The 17,419-nt window shown below is 40.5% G+C and overlaps 1 protein-coding gene across 1 annotated transcript in view; it reads right to left on the reverse strand.

Moving 5' to 3' along the window:
* Window positions 1–754: 754 nt before the first annotated feature.
* LOC138964310 (coiled-coil domain-containing protein 77-like) overlaps window positions 755–17,419 on the reverse strand; it is an 18,518-nt gene continuing 1,853 nt past the window's right edge. The window contains exons 2-11 of the mRNA XM_070336226.1: window positions 16,402–16,559; window positions 14,746–14,867; window positions 12,971–13,108; window positions 11,447–11,600; window positions 10,506–10,618; window positions 5,062–5,210; window positions 4,306–4,534; window positions 3,575–3,700; window positions 2,121–2,273; window positions 755–1,747 (exon numbers count right to left, since the gene is read on the reverse strand). Of these exons, the coding sequence (XP_070192327.1) occupies window positions 1,577–1,747; window positions 2,121–2,273; window positions 3,575–3,700; window positions 4,306–4,534; window positions 5,062–5,210; window positions 10,506–10,618; window positions 11,447–11,600; window positions 12,971–13,108; window positions 14,746–14,867; window positions 16,402–16,559 (1,513 nt within the window). The 3' untranslated portion in view covers window positions 755–1,576. The remainder of the gene's footprint in view (window positions 1,748–2,120; window positions 2,274–3,574; window positions 3,701–4,305; window positions 4,535–5,061; window positions 5,211–10,505; window positions 10,619–11,446; window positions 11,601–12,970; window positions 13,109–14,745; window positions 14,868–16,401; window positions 16,560–17,419) is intronic.

Consider the following 17,419-nt stretch of genomic DNA (forward strand, 5'->3'; position numbering starts at 1 on the left):
TTGTCTTTCTCTCATATCTGTGTATTGTGCGAGCTTGCCATATAACTAAAAGCACTGTGGGCGGGGATGTAGCTCAGTCGGTAGCGCGCTGGATTTGTATCCAGTTGGCCGCTGTCAGCGTGAGTTCGAACCCACGTTCGGCGAGAGATTTATTTCTCAGAGTCAACTTTGTGTGCAGACTCTCCTCGGTGTCCGAATACCCCCCGTGTGTACACGCAAGCACAAGACCAAGTGCGCACAAAAAAGATCCTGTAATCCATGTCAGAGTTCGGTGGGTTATAGAAACACGAAAATACCCAGCATGCTTTCTCCGAAAGCGGCGTATGGCTGCCTAAATGGCGGGGTAAAAACGGTCATAGACGTAAAAGCCGTGGGACTTTCAGCCCATGAACGAACAAACAAACTAAAAGCACTTAAATAAGTGCGGTCTACCACATCGTCTACCGTAGAAGTTTTCCTGTCATGGCAAAACAACCACTTTTGTCCACATTTCATCCTGCAATTTCTCATTTGTTTTGCCTTTTTCTCTCAACCTTGAGTGAGCTTGTCCATCCCTCTCCCATCTTGAGTCATAATGTAAATCCTTGCTCAAAGTTTACACATCCATATATACGAAGCCCCACAAGTCGGACTAAAAAATGTAAAATCACCCTCTATAATTCATAACAACCGCCTTTATACAATGATCACTGTTGGTCTGTCCCTTGGGTGGTCGTTATTGACGGGTTCGACTGTAAATCAAAATGAAAATGTCAACAATTACACTGTACTTTAATTTTATGAGCAAACGCCGACCAGCGGCATACATTTTGACAAAGTCAGCAGTACATCACGTGCAAGCAAATTAAGGTGCTGCCGTAGAAGAATAGAATTAACAAAAAATACACTGGAAATCGTCGGTGAAATCGTGGGACGTAAGTGACTCTCAGCGCCAAGTCACTTACGAGGTGCCACGATTTCATCGACAAAATGCTGAATTTATCAGTACAGCATGACCCTGTGATCAGGCTTTTTAACCCATTCTAGCCCTCCCCCCTTTATGAGTGTCTATTACTTTTAGTATGTATGCCTGTGCCCTTGACATCATCCAACCACTTCTCTCCCCTTTCATTCATTTCCGTTCCTAGAGTTCCTTCCCCTTTTTGCGTGTTTCCCCTCCGTTTTCTTTCAAACCCTGTTCGTTCCGTGTTGCGTCTGCTTTTTGTTGTCTTTTGTGTTCTTTTCCTGATGAAGCTTCCAGAAGCGAAAATTCGTAATCGTCTTGTGTCGTCTTTGTATCGGTGAGTACAGTAATCCTTTGGTTTTTTAACTTCATTCTATCTCTGTTTAAAAAGCTTGGTATCATAGTTTTTCCAAACTTTTCTTTCTTCACCTGGTTTTGACAGTCGCTGAGCATTTTTGAAGAGCTTACTACCTTCCAAAATGTCTGAATTAGGTAAAGGATACTAACATCGGAGTGAAGGTTTCCAGGGGCAACTATTCAACAACTGTTCCTACATCCAGTCCCATCTTCCAAAAAGCACATGACAGCCTTTGTCTCTAGCTATAACCCATAACTCTACTAAAACCGGCAGCATCACAGATGTTTGAGGTCATTTTCAAGTCCATAAACTTTAGACTTCAGGTTCTTCAGCTCTCCCATGATCTTCTTGGAGCGACCAGCAGTGCTCCTGACATTTCGCAATATTTGCATATCCAGATCATCGGGTCGCTTCACGTCCATGTCTTCAGTAAAACCCAGCGTCACCTGTAGAAAAGGCAATAAACAGGCTGCATGATGAAGGTGTAATAAGCATATCACTTATCTAACAGATGAATAGTACAATAGCTTGTAAGCAGAGATGAAATTTTCTAGACATAAAAAGGAAACAGTATAAGAAAGTCAAATACACAATTTTGCAATGTACTTTACTTTTTCTGCAGAATGCTACAGCTCAAAATACTGTTTCAAATCACACACACCCAAGATGATTTTCTTCCAGTATCTACATTGAATTCAATATTGGAAGAAAAAGAATCTTCTCAAATCGGATGCACCCCTCTGGGACCCAGCCTTTGTTCCGTACAAGGAAAACACACGAGCGCACACACACACACATTTACTGTATTGTCTTAAGCACCTTGTACAACTGCCGTTCAACATCCTTGAGACGTTGTCGAAGGTTTTTGATGTCTGTCTGGAAGCCCTCAACCTCCAGCGCCCGCCTTCGCTCCAAGTCTTGGTACCGGACATTCATGAGCTCCAGGCGTTTCGTCATCTTGTGGCTGCGATCCTGCACAGAAAACAGCATTAAAGTTACTGTGCTTGTCACTTCCAAGGGCACGGAGCTCCAAGGGCTTTGAAAATTCCAATTTCTTTTACAAATTAATTTTCATCATTGTCTGTGCGAGACAGCCTGGTCCTCAACCAGGCTGACATATTGACTGATTATATCCTTTTTGCGACAAAAAGACAAATCAATGCTTCAACAGTGCTCTGAACGAAGCAGCATTTTTGAGTCACTTGAGAAAAAGTGACTCTATGTAATCGGTCAGTGTTAGTCTGTCCGGCCGGCCGGCCGGCCGTCCGTAGACACCACCTTAACGTTGGACTTTTCTCGGAAACTATCAAAGCGATCGGGCTCATATTTTGTTTAGTCGTGACCTCCAATGACCTCTACACTTTAACGATGGTTTCGTTGACCTTTGACCTTTTTCAAGGTCACAGGTCAGCGTCAAAGGAAAAATTAGACATTTTATATCTTTGACAAAGTATCTCGGAAACTATCAAAGCGATCGGGCTCATATTTTGTTTAGTCGTGACCTCCAATGACCTCTACACTTTAACGATGGTTTCGTTGACCTTTGACCTTTTTCAAGGTCACAGGTCAGCGTCAAAGGAAAAATTAGACATTTTATATCTTTGACAAAGTTCATCGGATGTGATTGAAACTTTGTAGGATTATTCTTTACATCAAAGTATTTACATCTGTAGCCTTTTACGAACGTTATCAGAAAAACAAGGGAGATAACTAGCCTTTTCTGTTCGGCAACACACAACTTAACGTTGGGCTTTTCTCGGAAACTATAAAAGTGACCGGGCTCAAATTTTATGTGAACGTGACTCATTGTGTTGTGAATAGCAATTTCTTCCTGTCCATCTGATGCCTCATATAATATTCAGAACTGCGAAAGTGACTCGATCGAGCGTTTGCTCTTCTTGTTAAGATGTTAAAATTCTGCTATTAAACAAAGTATGCAGACATCGACATAGAAGGCCAGAAGATAGGTGACATTCCGACAGCACTATGTATGCCAGAAGTGTGTTTTTAGTGTGTGTGTGTTAGTGTGTGTGTGTGTGTGAGAGAGAGTTCATGTGTATGCGTGCATGTGTGTGTGTACACATGCAAGCCTAAATCTGCAATCACATGTGAATGTGTATCAATGTGTGCATATGTGTACAAACACATGCCTACATTTGCAAATGGTTTCATGTTCACATGAGCAATTTACAGCCAAATTTTAAGTGTGCATTTACCTCCAACATCATGTTACAATTAATGAAGCAACAACTCTGAAAGCTGTGAAAGCATACCTGGAAAACCTCTCGTGTGACGTCTCCTTCCTCCCTGATGCGGGACAGCTCATCCTCCAGTTGAATAACTTGTTCCCGATACATGTCGGCCATCTTCTGCGACTGCGTCAGCTGATACTCCAAGGACTATAACACAGGCACATACCATCAAGTTAGCACAGAGGATGCTTGCTTCTACCATTTGGTGTAAGAAAACTAGCATTTTTTAACACTAATATTTATTTTCAATAGCTGAATTATGAGCTTGCAGTACACCTGGGCTGATATATTTTCTGAGTGTCTTGCATTGATCCAGAAAGACAGCACGTATCTCCATAGCGACTATAACTCATTTGAATGCATTAAAAATCAACAGCACCAAAACGTTCATTTTCTAAAGCTGTACTTAATACTTCAAAGATTGAAAGTTTGTCAGACTCACTGTATCTCTTGCCTCTGTGCGAGATCTGTTGCCGACAAAAATCAATCTTTTTGGTACTTAACAAAAGAAAGGCAACTGTCTGTTGTGGCATGTGACCCTTGAGATAAAGCAGTGTGCAAAAACCTCCAGTTTGGAAACACAATTCAAACACCTTTATGTTTTTTCTTTTGGGTTGTCACAGTATTATTTGCACGCCCTTCTACTACAAACATCACTAGGTAGACACATTTATCCATGTTTTGTTTTGTCTCCAATCGTTATTGACACTTCCAAGCACAAAAAATATCAAAAGAATAAAATTACATCTGACCTTTAACTCTTCAGCAGAGACCGTCCTCCCATCGTGGGAGCCCACAGAAACGTTGAGGTTGCTCCTCTGTGAACGGGCGTTTGAATTGACCTGAGACTTCGCGCGATCTAACTGCTGCATGATCTTGTCCTTCTCCCCCATCCACACTCGCTCGTCTGCTCGACTTTGGTAGCGCTGCTCCAGGAAATCTTTGGTGGAGTCGTACAGCAGGTCTTGTGTTTTGTGTAGTCTGAAAGGAAAACAAGTCGCGATATGAAAACATTTAATCAATCTGTCAGCCTGAAACTAAAAGATCAACAACAAAATCCACACCGACACTACACGTAATAAGGCTTTGCTAGCCTAAACCCATAGACTGAGACCGGTCCAGCTCGTTTCTGCAAAGCATGCAAACATAGTGCCTATAATTAACCTATTTTCTTTAATTGTGAGTACATTTTCAGAGTAAACATCTATATATTTTTGGATTCAGGAAATAATACAGAGTAAGATGGAATCATTTTTGGATCGATTACTAACATTTCATTTTCAATTAGAATTTTGAGATTTTAATGACCAAACACATTAATTAACTTTTAAGCTTCCACACACGAATGCAATCCCATAGCCCTGGTTTCGTTAACCAGACAGGGTTCGGATGTCTGAAGGGGACAGAGAGAGAGGGGAAGTAATTGCTATATAAGGGAAGAAAGAAAAAGAGCCACGACAGAGATTTTGTCAGACTCCGAGGGGGAAAGAAAAGGAGTTCAGACTCACTTTTCGGTTAAAATGCGTATTTTTTCTTCATCTCTGATTCTGCGTGTCTCAAACTCTTCTTCCTTGACCCTCCTGTCCTCCAGCAGGGCGTCAAGCTGTTCCTTGGCCAGCTTGGTTTGTTCAGACAGCTGGGCTTGAAGAGACTCCACCTGGAAATACAACACAACAGTATAGAAAATAGGTCTTCTGGAGACGAAGTATGGATGCCTCAGCCAACTTGGTTTGTTTTGACAGCTGGGCCTCTACTGCGGGATTCGCACTCAACACCGGACTGGACATCTAGACGCATGGCCGGGAACGCAGAAGAAGAAGAAGAAGACAGCTGGGCCTGAAGAGACTCCACTGAGAGAAAAAAACAGAACTTGGAAAATAGGTCTTCTGGAGACGGAATATGGATGCCTGTGATTGAGGGGTGATAACAAACAGTTGTTCAAGAAAAACAAGAACAAATACTTTATTGTCTGCCTCACAATTACAAAACGATATTGCATAAAAACATTAAAAAATTACGGTTAAACATATCATAGATTAAAAATTGTGTATATTCTGTTCAAGTGGCTAGGGGAGGGTGTTTTTTATTATTTAAAATAAATCAAATCAACTTTTACATAGTGCTTAAAGAAGAGAAGTTGATCAAGACGATTAGTACTATCTTGTGTTCAACGGATAAGATGCTATCCCTGACTGTTTATTTTTATTTTTATTTTTATTTTATTTACGAGGATTTATATCGCGCACGTATCTCACCACACAAGGCGACTCAAGGCGCATGTTACCTATTAATGCCGTGTGAGATGGAATTTTTTCACACAATATATCACGCATTCACATCGGCCAGTAGATCGACTGCCTTTAGGCGCTGCATCCACCTCTCACGGCCTATTATTCCAGGTTACACGGGTATTTTTTGCTCTACCCTCGTAAATTTGTGAGCGATACCACCAAAAATGGGTAAATGTCAACCCCGAATAGCCTCTGTAACGCACCCCACTGACATCTCTACTCAGAATACTGTGCCAGATGCACGATTTATTCACACCTGTCAAGTTCTGTTTCACTGCAATTTCCTCGCTCAGGTTCTGTCCTATATATATATATATATCCCATGACCTCCCTTCTTTGTCTCTGTTACTTCAGTATGGGTATATATGTTGTATTTTTATAGCTCAATAAATACATCATGGACTCAAAAAAATATATGATAGTGCAGATTCCGATTTGGGCGAAGAACTACTTTGCTCCCGACCTTTGACCTCGCGCCGAACAATGTGACACATTTGTATGAAGTTCCAAAATCGTATTGCACGGCTCAGAAAACCATATCAGTTGCACGCAAAAATGAATCTCAGAACTGATCTGATGTATGAGATGCAATAAGCAAACGTTTCTTTCATTATGAAAGCAATGCAGGTGGGAAAAAACGAACATTCAACTTACAAGATAACCAGATGCTAGCGAACCAAAACAAAAACACGAGTACCCTCCCCTTGCTTCGTTAGCAGACGACTTTTGAGAATCTGTCAGACCGTCCTTACCTGGCACGGTTGGGCTTCGCTATCATCAGCTGTTTCACGTGTTTTGCGAGCAAGTCTACTCTTTTGCCTGGCTCTGCAGTAAGTCCACATTGGCGATGAAGGTATCTAAGAACTTAACATGTGTGTATTTTTCCGTAATCCAGTCATATTCTTTCAAAATGCAATCAAGCGGCGGTGACAGACTTGGGTCCTGTTTTCATCGCATCAATACCAGTTTAGGTTCATGCAAACACACTCGCAAAACAGTTTATCATGTAGATACATTTCAAATAGGGAGCAAATGGTTAAATCTACATATGTGTTCCCTAAAATTTGCTTCTCTGTCAATAAGACTAATTGTATAATAATGCGTTCGAAAAAAACAACGTGGAATCGATTCTGAATCGAGTCGAGTAAGCCAAATGGGGGCCAAACCGGTTTCCCTGTTCCGCCGACCTGAAACGCAAAAGAATTGTGCGCTTCAACTAAATGGATTTCTATACGACTTCATTACTTTCTTGCAACTTATGAACCTTTACTTAACGCTTTTAAACGGTCTGAAAGTAGTGTTACCGCGTACTTATAGATGCACTCATTCGTTTTATTTTTTCAGCGACGGTCACTTAGTTTAAGGTTGCAAAAAGGCCATGTCTCGCTGAAAACACTGTTTCACACTCCACAGATCGCAAAAGTGCCGCTGGTAGTCTACACTTTGTGTTTGATGGTAGAATGGGATATACAGATTACAACACTCGTGGTTTTTTATATGGCTTGTATTTCAGTCAAGACCCAGCGGGAATATCAATCGAGAGCCACTCGCCAAAGGCTCGTGTCTCCCGATGATATTCATCCGCTGGGTCTTGACTGAAATACAAGCCATATAAAAAACCACTCGTGTTGTAACCTATACATATATATGAGCGTGACAGTTTTAAGAAGCATGAGGGTTTAAACGAATATATTAAAATAGTGACATTGAACGTGGGGCTCTTTTCGGGTATAAATGTGAGCGTTTTCTCTCTTGATTTGCAAAATTTGACATGTACAGGGCTCAAACCGCAACATCTGGAAACAAGTAATTTTTACAGGAAGATAGTACTAATCGTTCTAAACAAATTTTCTTCTTGATTGCTTCATAAAAAACACCTAGATTTTGTTAAAATAATTTAAAACGTCCTATTTCTGTCATCCGGACAGACTATTTATCATAATTCAATACAGTGGAACCTCCCTTTTAAGACCCTCAAATTTAACCCCTTCACTGCCACAGTATAACAGCATTTTGGTATTGCTGTGCGCCAGGGCAAATTTCGCTTTCTTCTACTGCTCAATCATTTATTGAGATATCTCTTAGATCTTTGGCATGTGGTTTGCTTACACCCTTGGCTATTATGTGATAACATGATCATTGGACTTTGTTTGAGATTGTTATAGTAAAAATCGATATGACCATTTTTGTCAAAAATTACAGTTTCCAAACTTTCACACACACACTGCAGCACGTAAAACCGCAGAAAACACAGCTAAAACTGGTGTCAAACATCAGGTACTCCCATTACAGCCCATAACAGTATTCTTCTGTGTGGTAATCCATAAATCACTTCTTGTAGAGCTTCCAGAACACTGTATCATTTGAAAACAGGTCTACGAGTTGATGTCCGACTTTCGGCCGCCATTTTGAATGTTATAGATCGGAAAAAACTTCTAAAAAAGTTTTCACCACGTGGTACTAACATGGGTGCAACCTGGAAAATTCAAAAAACCGGCAAAAGTTGGGGTCCAGCTTTTTTAGTATTTAAAATGCAAAAAAAACCCTCTCCTGGAACAAAAACATCGGCAGCCGATGAAACCAAAAACCGGCTGCCGGCGTGTAGCCGGCAGAGTTGCACCCATGTACTAACTTATCTGAACGGTCAATGGGAAAGAACTGTGTTTAAACCCCTACAAGAAGTTGGACAGTGGTTACCTCCCATTTAGTTTTCACAAATGTCCTGAAAAGTGCTGATGTAAATGCCACGTACCTAGTGCGTGTATGGGCGTATGACAAACCAAACATGACCACGTACCTAGTACGTGCTGGGCAGTGAAGGGGTTAAGACTTCCCCCTTTTTTTTATATTTAGTCAAGTTTTGACTAAATATTTTAACATCGAGGGGGAATCGAAACGAGGGTCGTGGTGTATGTGCGTGCGTGTGTGTGTCTGTGTGTGTGTGTAGAGCGATTCAGACTAAACTACTGGACCGATCTTTATGAAATTTGACATGAGAGTTCCTGGGTATGAAATCCCCGAATGTTTTTTTCATTTTTTTGATAAATGTCTTTGATGACGTCATATCCGGCTTTTCGTGAAAGTTGAGGCGGCACTGTCACGCCCTCATTTTTCAACCAAATTGGTTGAAACTTTGGTCAAGTAATCTTCGACGAAGCCCGGACTTCGGTATTGCATTTCAGCTTGGTGGCTTAAAAATTAATTAATGACTTTGGTCATTAAAAATCTGAAAATTGTAAAAAAAAATAAAAATTTATAAAACGATCCAAATTTACGTTTATCTTATTCTCCATCATTTGCTGATTCCAAAAACATATAAATATGTTATATTCGGATTAAAAACAAGCTCTGAAAATTAAATATATAAAAATTATTATCAAAATTAAATTGTCCAAATCAATTTAAAAACACTTTCATCTTATTCCTTGTCGGTTCCTGATTCCAAAAACATATAGATATGATATGTTTGGATTAAAAACACGCTCAGAAAGTTAAAACAAAGAGAGGTACAGAAAAGCGTGCTATCCTTCTTAGCGCAACTACTATCCCGCTCTTCTTGTCAATTTCACTGCCTTTGCCATGAGCGGTGGACTGACGATGCTACGAGTATACGGTCTTGCTGAAAAATGGCATTGCGTTCAGTTTCATTCTGTGAGTTCGACAGCTACTTGACTAAATATTGTATTTTCACCTTACGCGACTTGTTTTAGACCTTGCTTTTTTAGATGTGCTGTTCATAACCTCTGTAAATTTACCTCCATTTTAAGAATCCCTCCTTTTAAAGACCTGATTTTATCAGATTGTTGGAGGTCTTAAAAGGGGGGTTCCACTGTATTCTTTTACAACAACAGGCATGCACGGTTATACACCTACACAAAGTCTTTCAGTTTGAAGGACAGTTTGTTTGTTTGTTTGCTTAACGCCCAGTCCACCACGAAGGGTGATTTCAGGGCGGTGCTGCTTTGACATTTAACGTGCGCCACACACAAGACAGAAGTCGCAGCACAAGCTTCATGTCTCACCCAGTCACATTATTCTGACACCGGACCAACCAGTCCTAGCACTAACCCCATAATGCCAGACGCCAGGCGGAGCAGCCACTAGATTGCCAATTTTAAAGTCTTAGGTATGACCCAGCCGGGGTTCGAACCCACGACCTCCCGCTCACTGGGCGGACGCCTTACCACTAGGCCACCGTGTTGCGGTTTGAAGGTCAGTCACCTCCCCTGTACCAAGTGGCCCCTTTAGCGCAAGGAGCAGAAAATCGGCCATAAAATATAACATTCTGAAGCTCTAATCTCTCAAGCTGCACCTTCTCCTGTGTTCGAATGTAGACTTGCCATGTCCTAGACAGTGATGTCTATGTTCCTTACTAAACTGTGCAGTAATAGACGAATTCCGAAAATAACTTTGTCGGGTTTGTATGTGTTGAGGGAGAGTAACCTTTGTGTTCCCATCCACGTGTTTGACACACACCCCTCGCTACTGATTGGCCCCCTCCGATGCTTGGCAGAGGTTTTGCAAGAAAAGGTCACTCTTCTACAACCCATACAAACCCGATGGCGTTATTTCTAAAAATTGTCTATTAAGTATTGTAAGTATTATAAGGTCTGATCTCAAGCCGGTCAGTATTGTATCAAACGAAAGTCAACAAAGCATACCTGGAGGGTAAGTACTTCATTGTCGTGCTGATATTTTTCCTCAGGCAGCATTTCCATTGACCTCCGCCTGTCGGCTATTGGAATGGACTTCTTTTTGCTCCCTGCAGAAGTTGCTGTGAAAGAAATCCAAATTACAAAAACATCTCAGTGAAGTGGGGACACAAAAGCTTTGTAAATTTCTCTCTTCATTTCCTGGACACATTTTTCACTATTATTTTTTATGAATTATTGCTGTCACCCCCACCCATCCAACTTTCCTGTTTTGTTGCCTCACCACCTTCTTGCCAGTGAGGTTCTTGGTAGATTTTGAGTTAAGTTCACTATCTGTCTCGCCACCTTCTTGCCAGTGAGGTTCTTGGTAGATTTTGATTAAGTTCACTATCTGTATTGCAAGTATTTGTCTGTATGTCCACTTAAAAGACCACTGGGTGGAAGTACAGTAAATGTAACGTTTTGCTTTGTCATATATACAATGTTCCAATAACCTACCATTCAGGGCGTGGATGTAGCTCAGTCGGTAGCGCGCTGGATTTGTATCCAGTTGGCCGCTGTCAGCGTGAGTTCGTCCCCACGTTCGGCGAGAGATTTATTTCTCAGAGTCAACTTTGTGTGCAGACTCTCCTCGGTGTCCGAACACCCCCCCCCCCCCCCCCCCCCCCATGTGTACACGCAAGCACAAGACCAAGTACGCACGAAAAAGATCCTGTAATCCATGTCAGAGTTCGGTGGGTTAAAGAAACACGAAAATACCCGGCATGCTTCCTCCGAAAACGGCGTATGGCTGCCTAAATGGTGGGGTAAAAACGGTCATACACGTAAAAGCCGTGGGAGTTTCAGCCCATGAACGAACAAACAAACAAACAAACCTACCATTCTAGTTCAAATGAGTATAGTTTTCATTTGATTCCAAATATGATCACTCACTAGAACCAATTACTTACATCTAGTTTTGCTTGCTGCATTTTTGGCCCCCTTGTGCTGCTGAACAATGGCTCTGGCAGGCGGTTCCTTCAAGAAGTACGTGACTTCCCCCCCTGACGCTGAGCCAAGGTTCAGAAGTTTCTGGATCTTCTTTTTGTCCTCCAGTTCACGAATCTGTTCATGAAGAAAAATGATTTATTCCATGAGTCTTAGACCTTTCAGTATCATCCGTTCTACCAGACTTTTGTACTGCTACCAGCCCCCCCCCAAACTCTTAGTTTTGGCCTTCTACTGGTTTTGAACCAGTGGACCAATTAATGTGGTAATTATTTTAGATGAAAGCTAAGAAACCATTATTATCCTACATACGTGAGATAGATCACCCATAACATAACAAAACCACACACTCACATGTTGGTATATCATGTAAATGAGATCATGTCAAACTAGTCACTTTTGTTTGCATTTCAAAATTTAAAGAAGTCGTGTAAGGCGAAATGACTACATTTAGTCAAGCTGTGGAACTCACAGAATGAAACTGAACGCACTGCATTTTTTCACAATGACCGTAGTCCGCCGCTCGTGCAAAATGCAGTGAAACTGACGAGCCTGTTTAGCGCGGTAGTGGTTTCGCTGTGCTGCATAGCACGCTTTTCTGTACCTCTCTTCGTTTTAACTTTCTGAGCGTGTTTTTAATCCAAACATATCATATCTATATGTTTTTGGAATCAGGAACTGACAAGGAATAAGATGACATTGTTTTTAAATCGATTTCGGAAATTTAATTTTGATCATAATTTTTATACTGTATTGTTAATTTTCACATCTTGTTTTTAATCCGAATATAACATATTTATATGTTTTTGGAATCAAAAATTGATGAAGAATACGATGAACGTAAATTTGAATCGTTTTATGAAAAAAAATGTTTAATTACAATTTTCAGATTTTTAATGACCAAAATCATTAATTAATTTTTAAGCTACCAAGCTGAAATGCAATACCAAAGTCCGGTCTTCGTCGAAGATTGCTTTACAAAAATGTCAATCAATTTGATTGAAAAATGAGGGTGTGACAGTGCCGCCTCAACTTTTAAAAAAAGCAGGATATGACGTCATTAAAGACATATATCGAACAAAAGAAAAAACCGTCTGGGGATATCATACCCAGGAACTCTCATGTAAAATTTCATAAAGATCGGTCCAGTAGTTTACTCTGAATCGCTCTACACACAGACACACACACATACACCACGACCCTCGTCTCGATTCCTATGTTAAAACATTTAGTCAAAACTTGACTAAATGTAAAAACTTGTAGAAACTTGTGTATAGCTGGTATTACAGAGCAAGCCATGTAGTATTCTCTATTTTCATTTGACAAGTAAATCAATTGACATCAGGGCTGAAATAACCTGTAGCTCTAAATTGTGACGTTGGAGCTGAAAAGCTTATAAACCAAATGTACTAATTTACTCCACATTTTTTTGTTAAAATGAAAGACTAAGAAAATGTCAGACAAGTTCAAAGCAGCGATCAACCAACCTTGAGCCTGTCATTCTCTGCGTAGAGCCTAAGAACATGTTCCCGCTCCTGGAAAAGGTAGATCTGCATGTCGCTCAGCGCTTTCTGTAGTTCCACAATCTCCTCCTCTCTTTGCCGCAGCTCCCACTGCAGCCGATGCTGAAAACACACATTGTTACAATTGCAACAGAGTTCAGAGAAAAAACCTGTCGTAAGTTTCAAAACACGCTTTCAAGTTACGCTCTGAATATTTTGGGCATTTGTATGAAGAGGGAGAAATTTAGACGAATATGTGACTACAGTGGAACTCCCCTTTTTAGACCACCAAATTTAAGACTTCCTCCATTTTAAGACCCTGCTTTCTTAGACTTTGTGTTCACAATCTCTATAAATTTACCCCCATTTTAGACCACCTCCTATCATTAACAGCTATTGTGTTTTCAGCGTAGCAATAGGGTCCGATATTTAGACGAGACAAGTATAATGCCGACAAGTCGCATTATACTTGTTCCGAGTCTAAATATCGGACCCTATTGCTACGCTGAAAACACAATAGCGTTTATATTGCTATTCTGACATTAGATTCTGTGTTAAAATCATGTTTTTGTCAGCAACAACTACCATAATGGTCCATGTCGTCAAATGCAGATGACGGTTTAGTACGCAGATCCCTTTGCGCATGTATCCACGGAACTCACTGAACATTGAAAAACCTCCAGACATGTATACGGAGAAGACTCGAAATAACCGGATTATAATTACGTTTCTGCGAGTCCGTTTGCTTTTGTTTTCGGATCTGCGTCCCGCATGATTCTCAAATGGATCACTTCTAGTTTCAACTGTCTAATATAACAAGGGAGATAACTGAAATGCTTATGAGTCACGACGCTCAAAAATGGCATCTAGTATCTACAGCAAGTTCAGGTCAGCCAAAGAAGAAACCCAAGGTATACCATGGGAGATATTTAGTGGAGTGGGAGGGGGAGACACAATTCAAAGGATTCATCAAGGCTTCACCAGAAGGGCACGGGTATGCCTATTGTATTCCGTGCGTGAAGTCTGTGAAAGTTACTGCGTCCGGAAAATTCGATTTGGAGCGCCATTTCCAAACTGAAGGCCACACGGAAGCCGTGAAGAAGAGCAAGCAGCATGTTCCTCTGAATGAACACTTTCGTCGTGCCGGTCCCTCTACATCTTCTGTCACTTCAGAGTCGGAAGTTTTGTTCTGCAAGTTTCTCGCCGATCATAATCTGCCAACAACAGTGGCGAACCCCTTCCCTGACCTTTGCAAAAAAATGTTTCCCGACTCCAAAGCTGCTGCAGCGTTTGCATGCAAGCGAACCAAGGCGACTCAGATCATCAAACAATGCCTAGCTGAGGACACAAACACACACACACACACACACACACTAGTTTAATTTAATTTTGTGTTGTCACAATGATTAATTACAATCTAAGTTTCTATGCAAGTACTGAAGTACTTTAATTTACTCTCTCTCTCTCGCTGTATAGCTACAAAACTTGTCATTGGGTCGTTTGTTTTTATTTATGTTTGTGTTGTGGTTGCTAAACAACACTGCTGTGTGTGCGACCATGCAATGATTTACATGGAACACTCTCGAACTACAATTTCTTATGGTTTTTGGTCCTGTCTCATGGTGTGATGAGACTTTTACTTTGGTAAGTGTGTCATATAGGTTGACATGTATGAATCAATCGATTTTCAGCACAAATATTGGCATTGCATTAGTTGGTTTTTAGACATTAATTCACAAGTACAAATTTCGTAAACGTACCTGTTCTTCATATGTGACTTTGTATTCTTCCAGCTTGCTAACAAGTTCATCATGCTCATCGTCATACTCTGCTATTTTCTTTCTGTAATATTCAAGGAGTTCCCGAGATGGCCGCAAGTGACCTACAAGGGACAAAGCAAAGGTATAAATACAGATACAATAATGAATAAGGCATTGGTAGCGTGTCAACCAAACATGTCCTTAATTCAATAATTGGCCACTGCTGCTTCTGAGAATATTTATCATGAATTTCGCATTCAACTTCATCCTTACTTAACTTGAGGATAAGGAATACGAATACGAATACTTTATTATCTCATACAGAGAAATTTCAGTGTGGTGCACATTAAAAGACAAAACAAATAATAAGACAACAGATAAAAATACCATACAAAGCATACTACACTCGCGCACGCATATGTACACTAACAGGAATAGTAACATGATTCCAAATAGGAGGAATGAGACGCAATTTATAAGGATTTTCTCCTTATGCAAGTGATATTATAAAAACAATGAAAGCAAAATATAAGTCAGAGTGCAAATAAATGCATTAACTTGACAATGCAAATTTGTTTATAATTTATTCGCGAAAGCAATGGCACACAGATGAATCTCTCAAAGATAACCAAATACCTAACAGTAATATTTTCGTAACAAAATGAACAACTACATGTATTAGCACAAACCAACCAACTAAACATGAACAAACAGCAACTTATACCTGCAGCAGCCCGCCCCCCCCCCCCCCCCCCCCCCAAAGTTTTACATTCTTAATAAAAAGCAGTTACAGGCAACATTGTTAAAGGCACAGTGCGCCTCCCGTAAACCATCACAGATACTGTCAGGCTTTTACACACAGAACAAACACCCTTCCATTTGAACGCTCACCAAACGGGAACATCCTAGGTGCCCTACGTAAAGAGCGAGCAATTTTCAAAGAATTAATTTTGCGGATTGTGTCAGAGACAATCGGACTGTGGTGCGTTTTGGCGCTAGACCTAACTTTTAAAATCTAAATAATAAATAGACAGCTTGTTACACAAACATTCTTAAATCATAAAAGAATTCTTTTTTCATCAAGACAAGATCAGTACAATTCGAAGTTTTGAAAGTTTGAAAAAAGAAACGCCCGGAAGCAGGGTCACGCAAGGTCGTGGTTCTCGTAGCAGACGACGGTTTATGTCTATCGCCAGTTCCTCTGAACAGTCAAAAGCCATCGCGAGAGTTCTTGTGAACCACAGCCGTTTGTTTTGTGCATAGTCAGAGGAACTTAATAACGTGCTATTGCAGATAAGCTCACAGCGAGTCGCATTCAAATTACTAACTGACGACTGCATTGTGAAAAAGGGAAATTGGATCACACGGGTTCACGATGGCTCAGGGGCAAGATAAACCACGCAAAAATAAATTCTTTGAAAATTGCCTGCTCTTTACGGAGGGCAACTAGAATGTTCTCAAGCGGTGAGTGTTTAAATGAAAGGGTGTGTAAAAGCCTGACAGTATCCGTGATGGTTTACAGGAGGCTCACTGTGCCTTTAAGTCCTTTATGACAGGAATCAAATAACAAAAATGAAAGACTATTGGAGCGTTTCATTATTGACAATACAAAACATTACATTTGTTTTTGGATTTCTGTATGACATCAAGAATTACCCAGTCTTTCATTAATGCCGGGAAGCTCTTGGCCATCCGATTCCCTGGCTGTAAAACAGTTGTTGCTCCTGTCCACAAAACTCCCCTCATCCTGCATAGTTGCGTTGTGTCGTTTCTTGCTGGGAGTGCTGCCATCACTCTTAGGGGAGCGCCGTCCTCTGCAGAAATATCATTGATAACAATCACTTTTCTATAGTGCAAGTCCCGATAACATCTCTATGGGCTTTACAATTCAAATGCAAAAAACATATAAACCACACACAAAAATGCGACCTAAGCTAACATAGAAAAATGAGAATCTTAAACAAATGAGGCAGAGCGCTATTTATAGATCAAATAACCAAAGGGAAGTAAGCGCTCTAAATGCATACGACATGTGTAATGAGGATGAAAGTCGCTTGTTCATTTCAATGCTTGTTATTCTCTCAGGTGCCAGGAGATTGGTTCCATATAACTCTCGCTTACTAAATTACACATGTTGTGTGCATTTGAAGCGCTTTCTAAGTTACTTCCCTTTGGTTATTTGATAACATAGGAAAATAACTAAGCACAGTCAACAACAGCCCACACAAAAAAATCCAAGAATGCGTGCTTAACCCTTACACTGGTGCAATTCTGTAACACATGTTACATAGCCACTGGTGAATTAACACAGAGTAAAATAAAGAAAAACGGTCATATAGGTTTTCGCATCCATGGGTAATCGGAAACGACCAAACAGACTGAGCCAGTAGCGCGACATATGTCGTGACAACCAGGTGACAGTATAGGTAAAGTAGCGCGACATATGTCGCGACAACCAGCTTAAGGCTTAAAATGAGCATACACTATAAACACTCCTACATACACACGGCATACTAAGGCCAAAAAAAAAAAAGGTCTGTTTACGGTAACATAGGCCAAAAAAATAGGGTCGGTAGGTCGGGATTTATTTTAATTTTTTTTTCTCCCCAAAAAACCATATTTTTACGTTATTTTGCAAAAAAAACCAAAGAATTATTATTATTATTTTTTTTTC

This window comes from Littorina saxatilis, linkage group LG4 (assembly GCF_037325665.1).
Source record: "Littorina saxatilis isolate snail1 linkage group LG4, US_GU_Lsax_2.0, whole genome shotgun sequence".
Classification (NCBI taxonomy): domain Eukaryota; kingdom Metazoa; phylum Mollusca; class Gastropoda; order Littorinimorpha; family Littorinidae; genus Littorina; species Littorina saxatilis.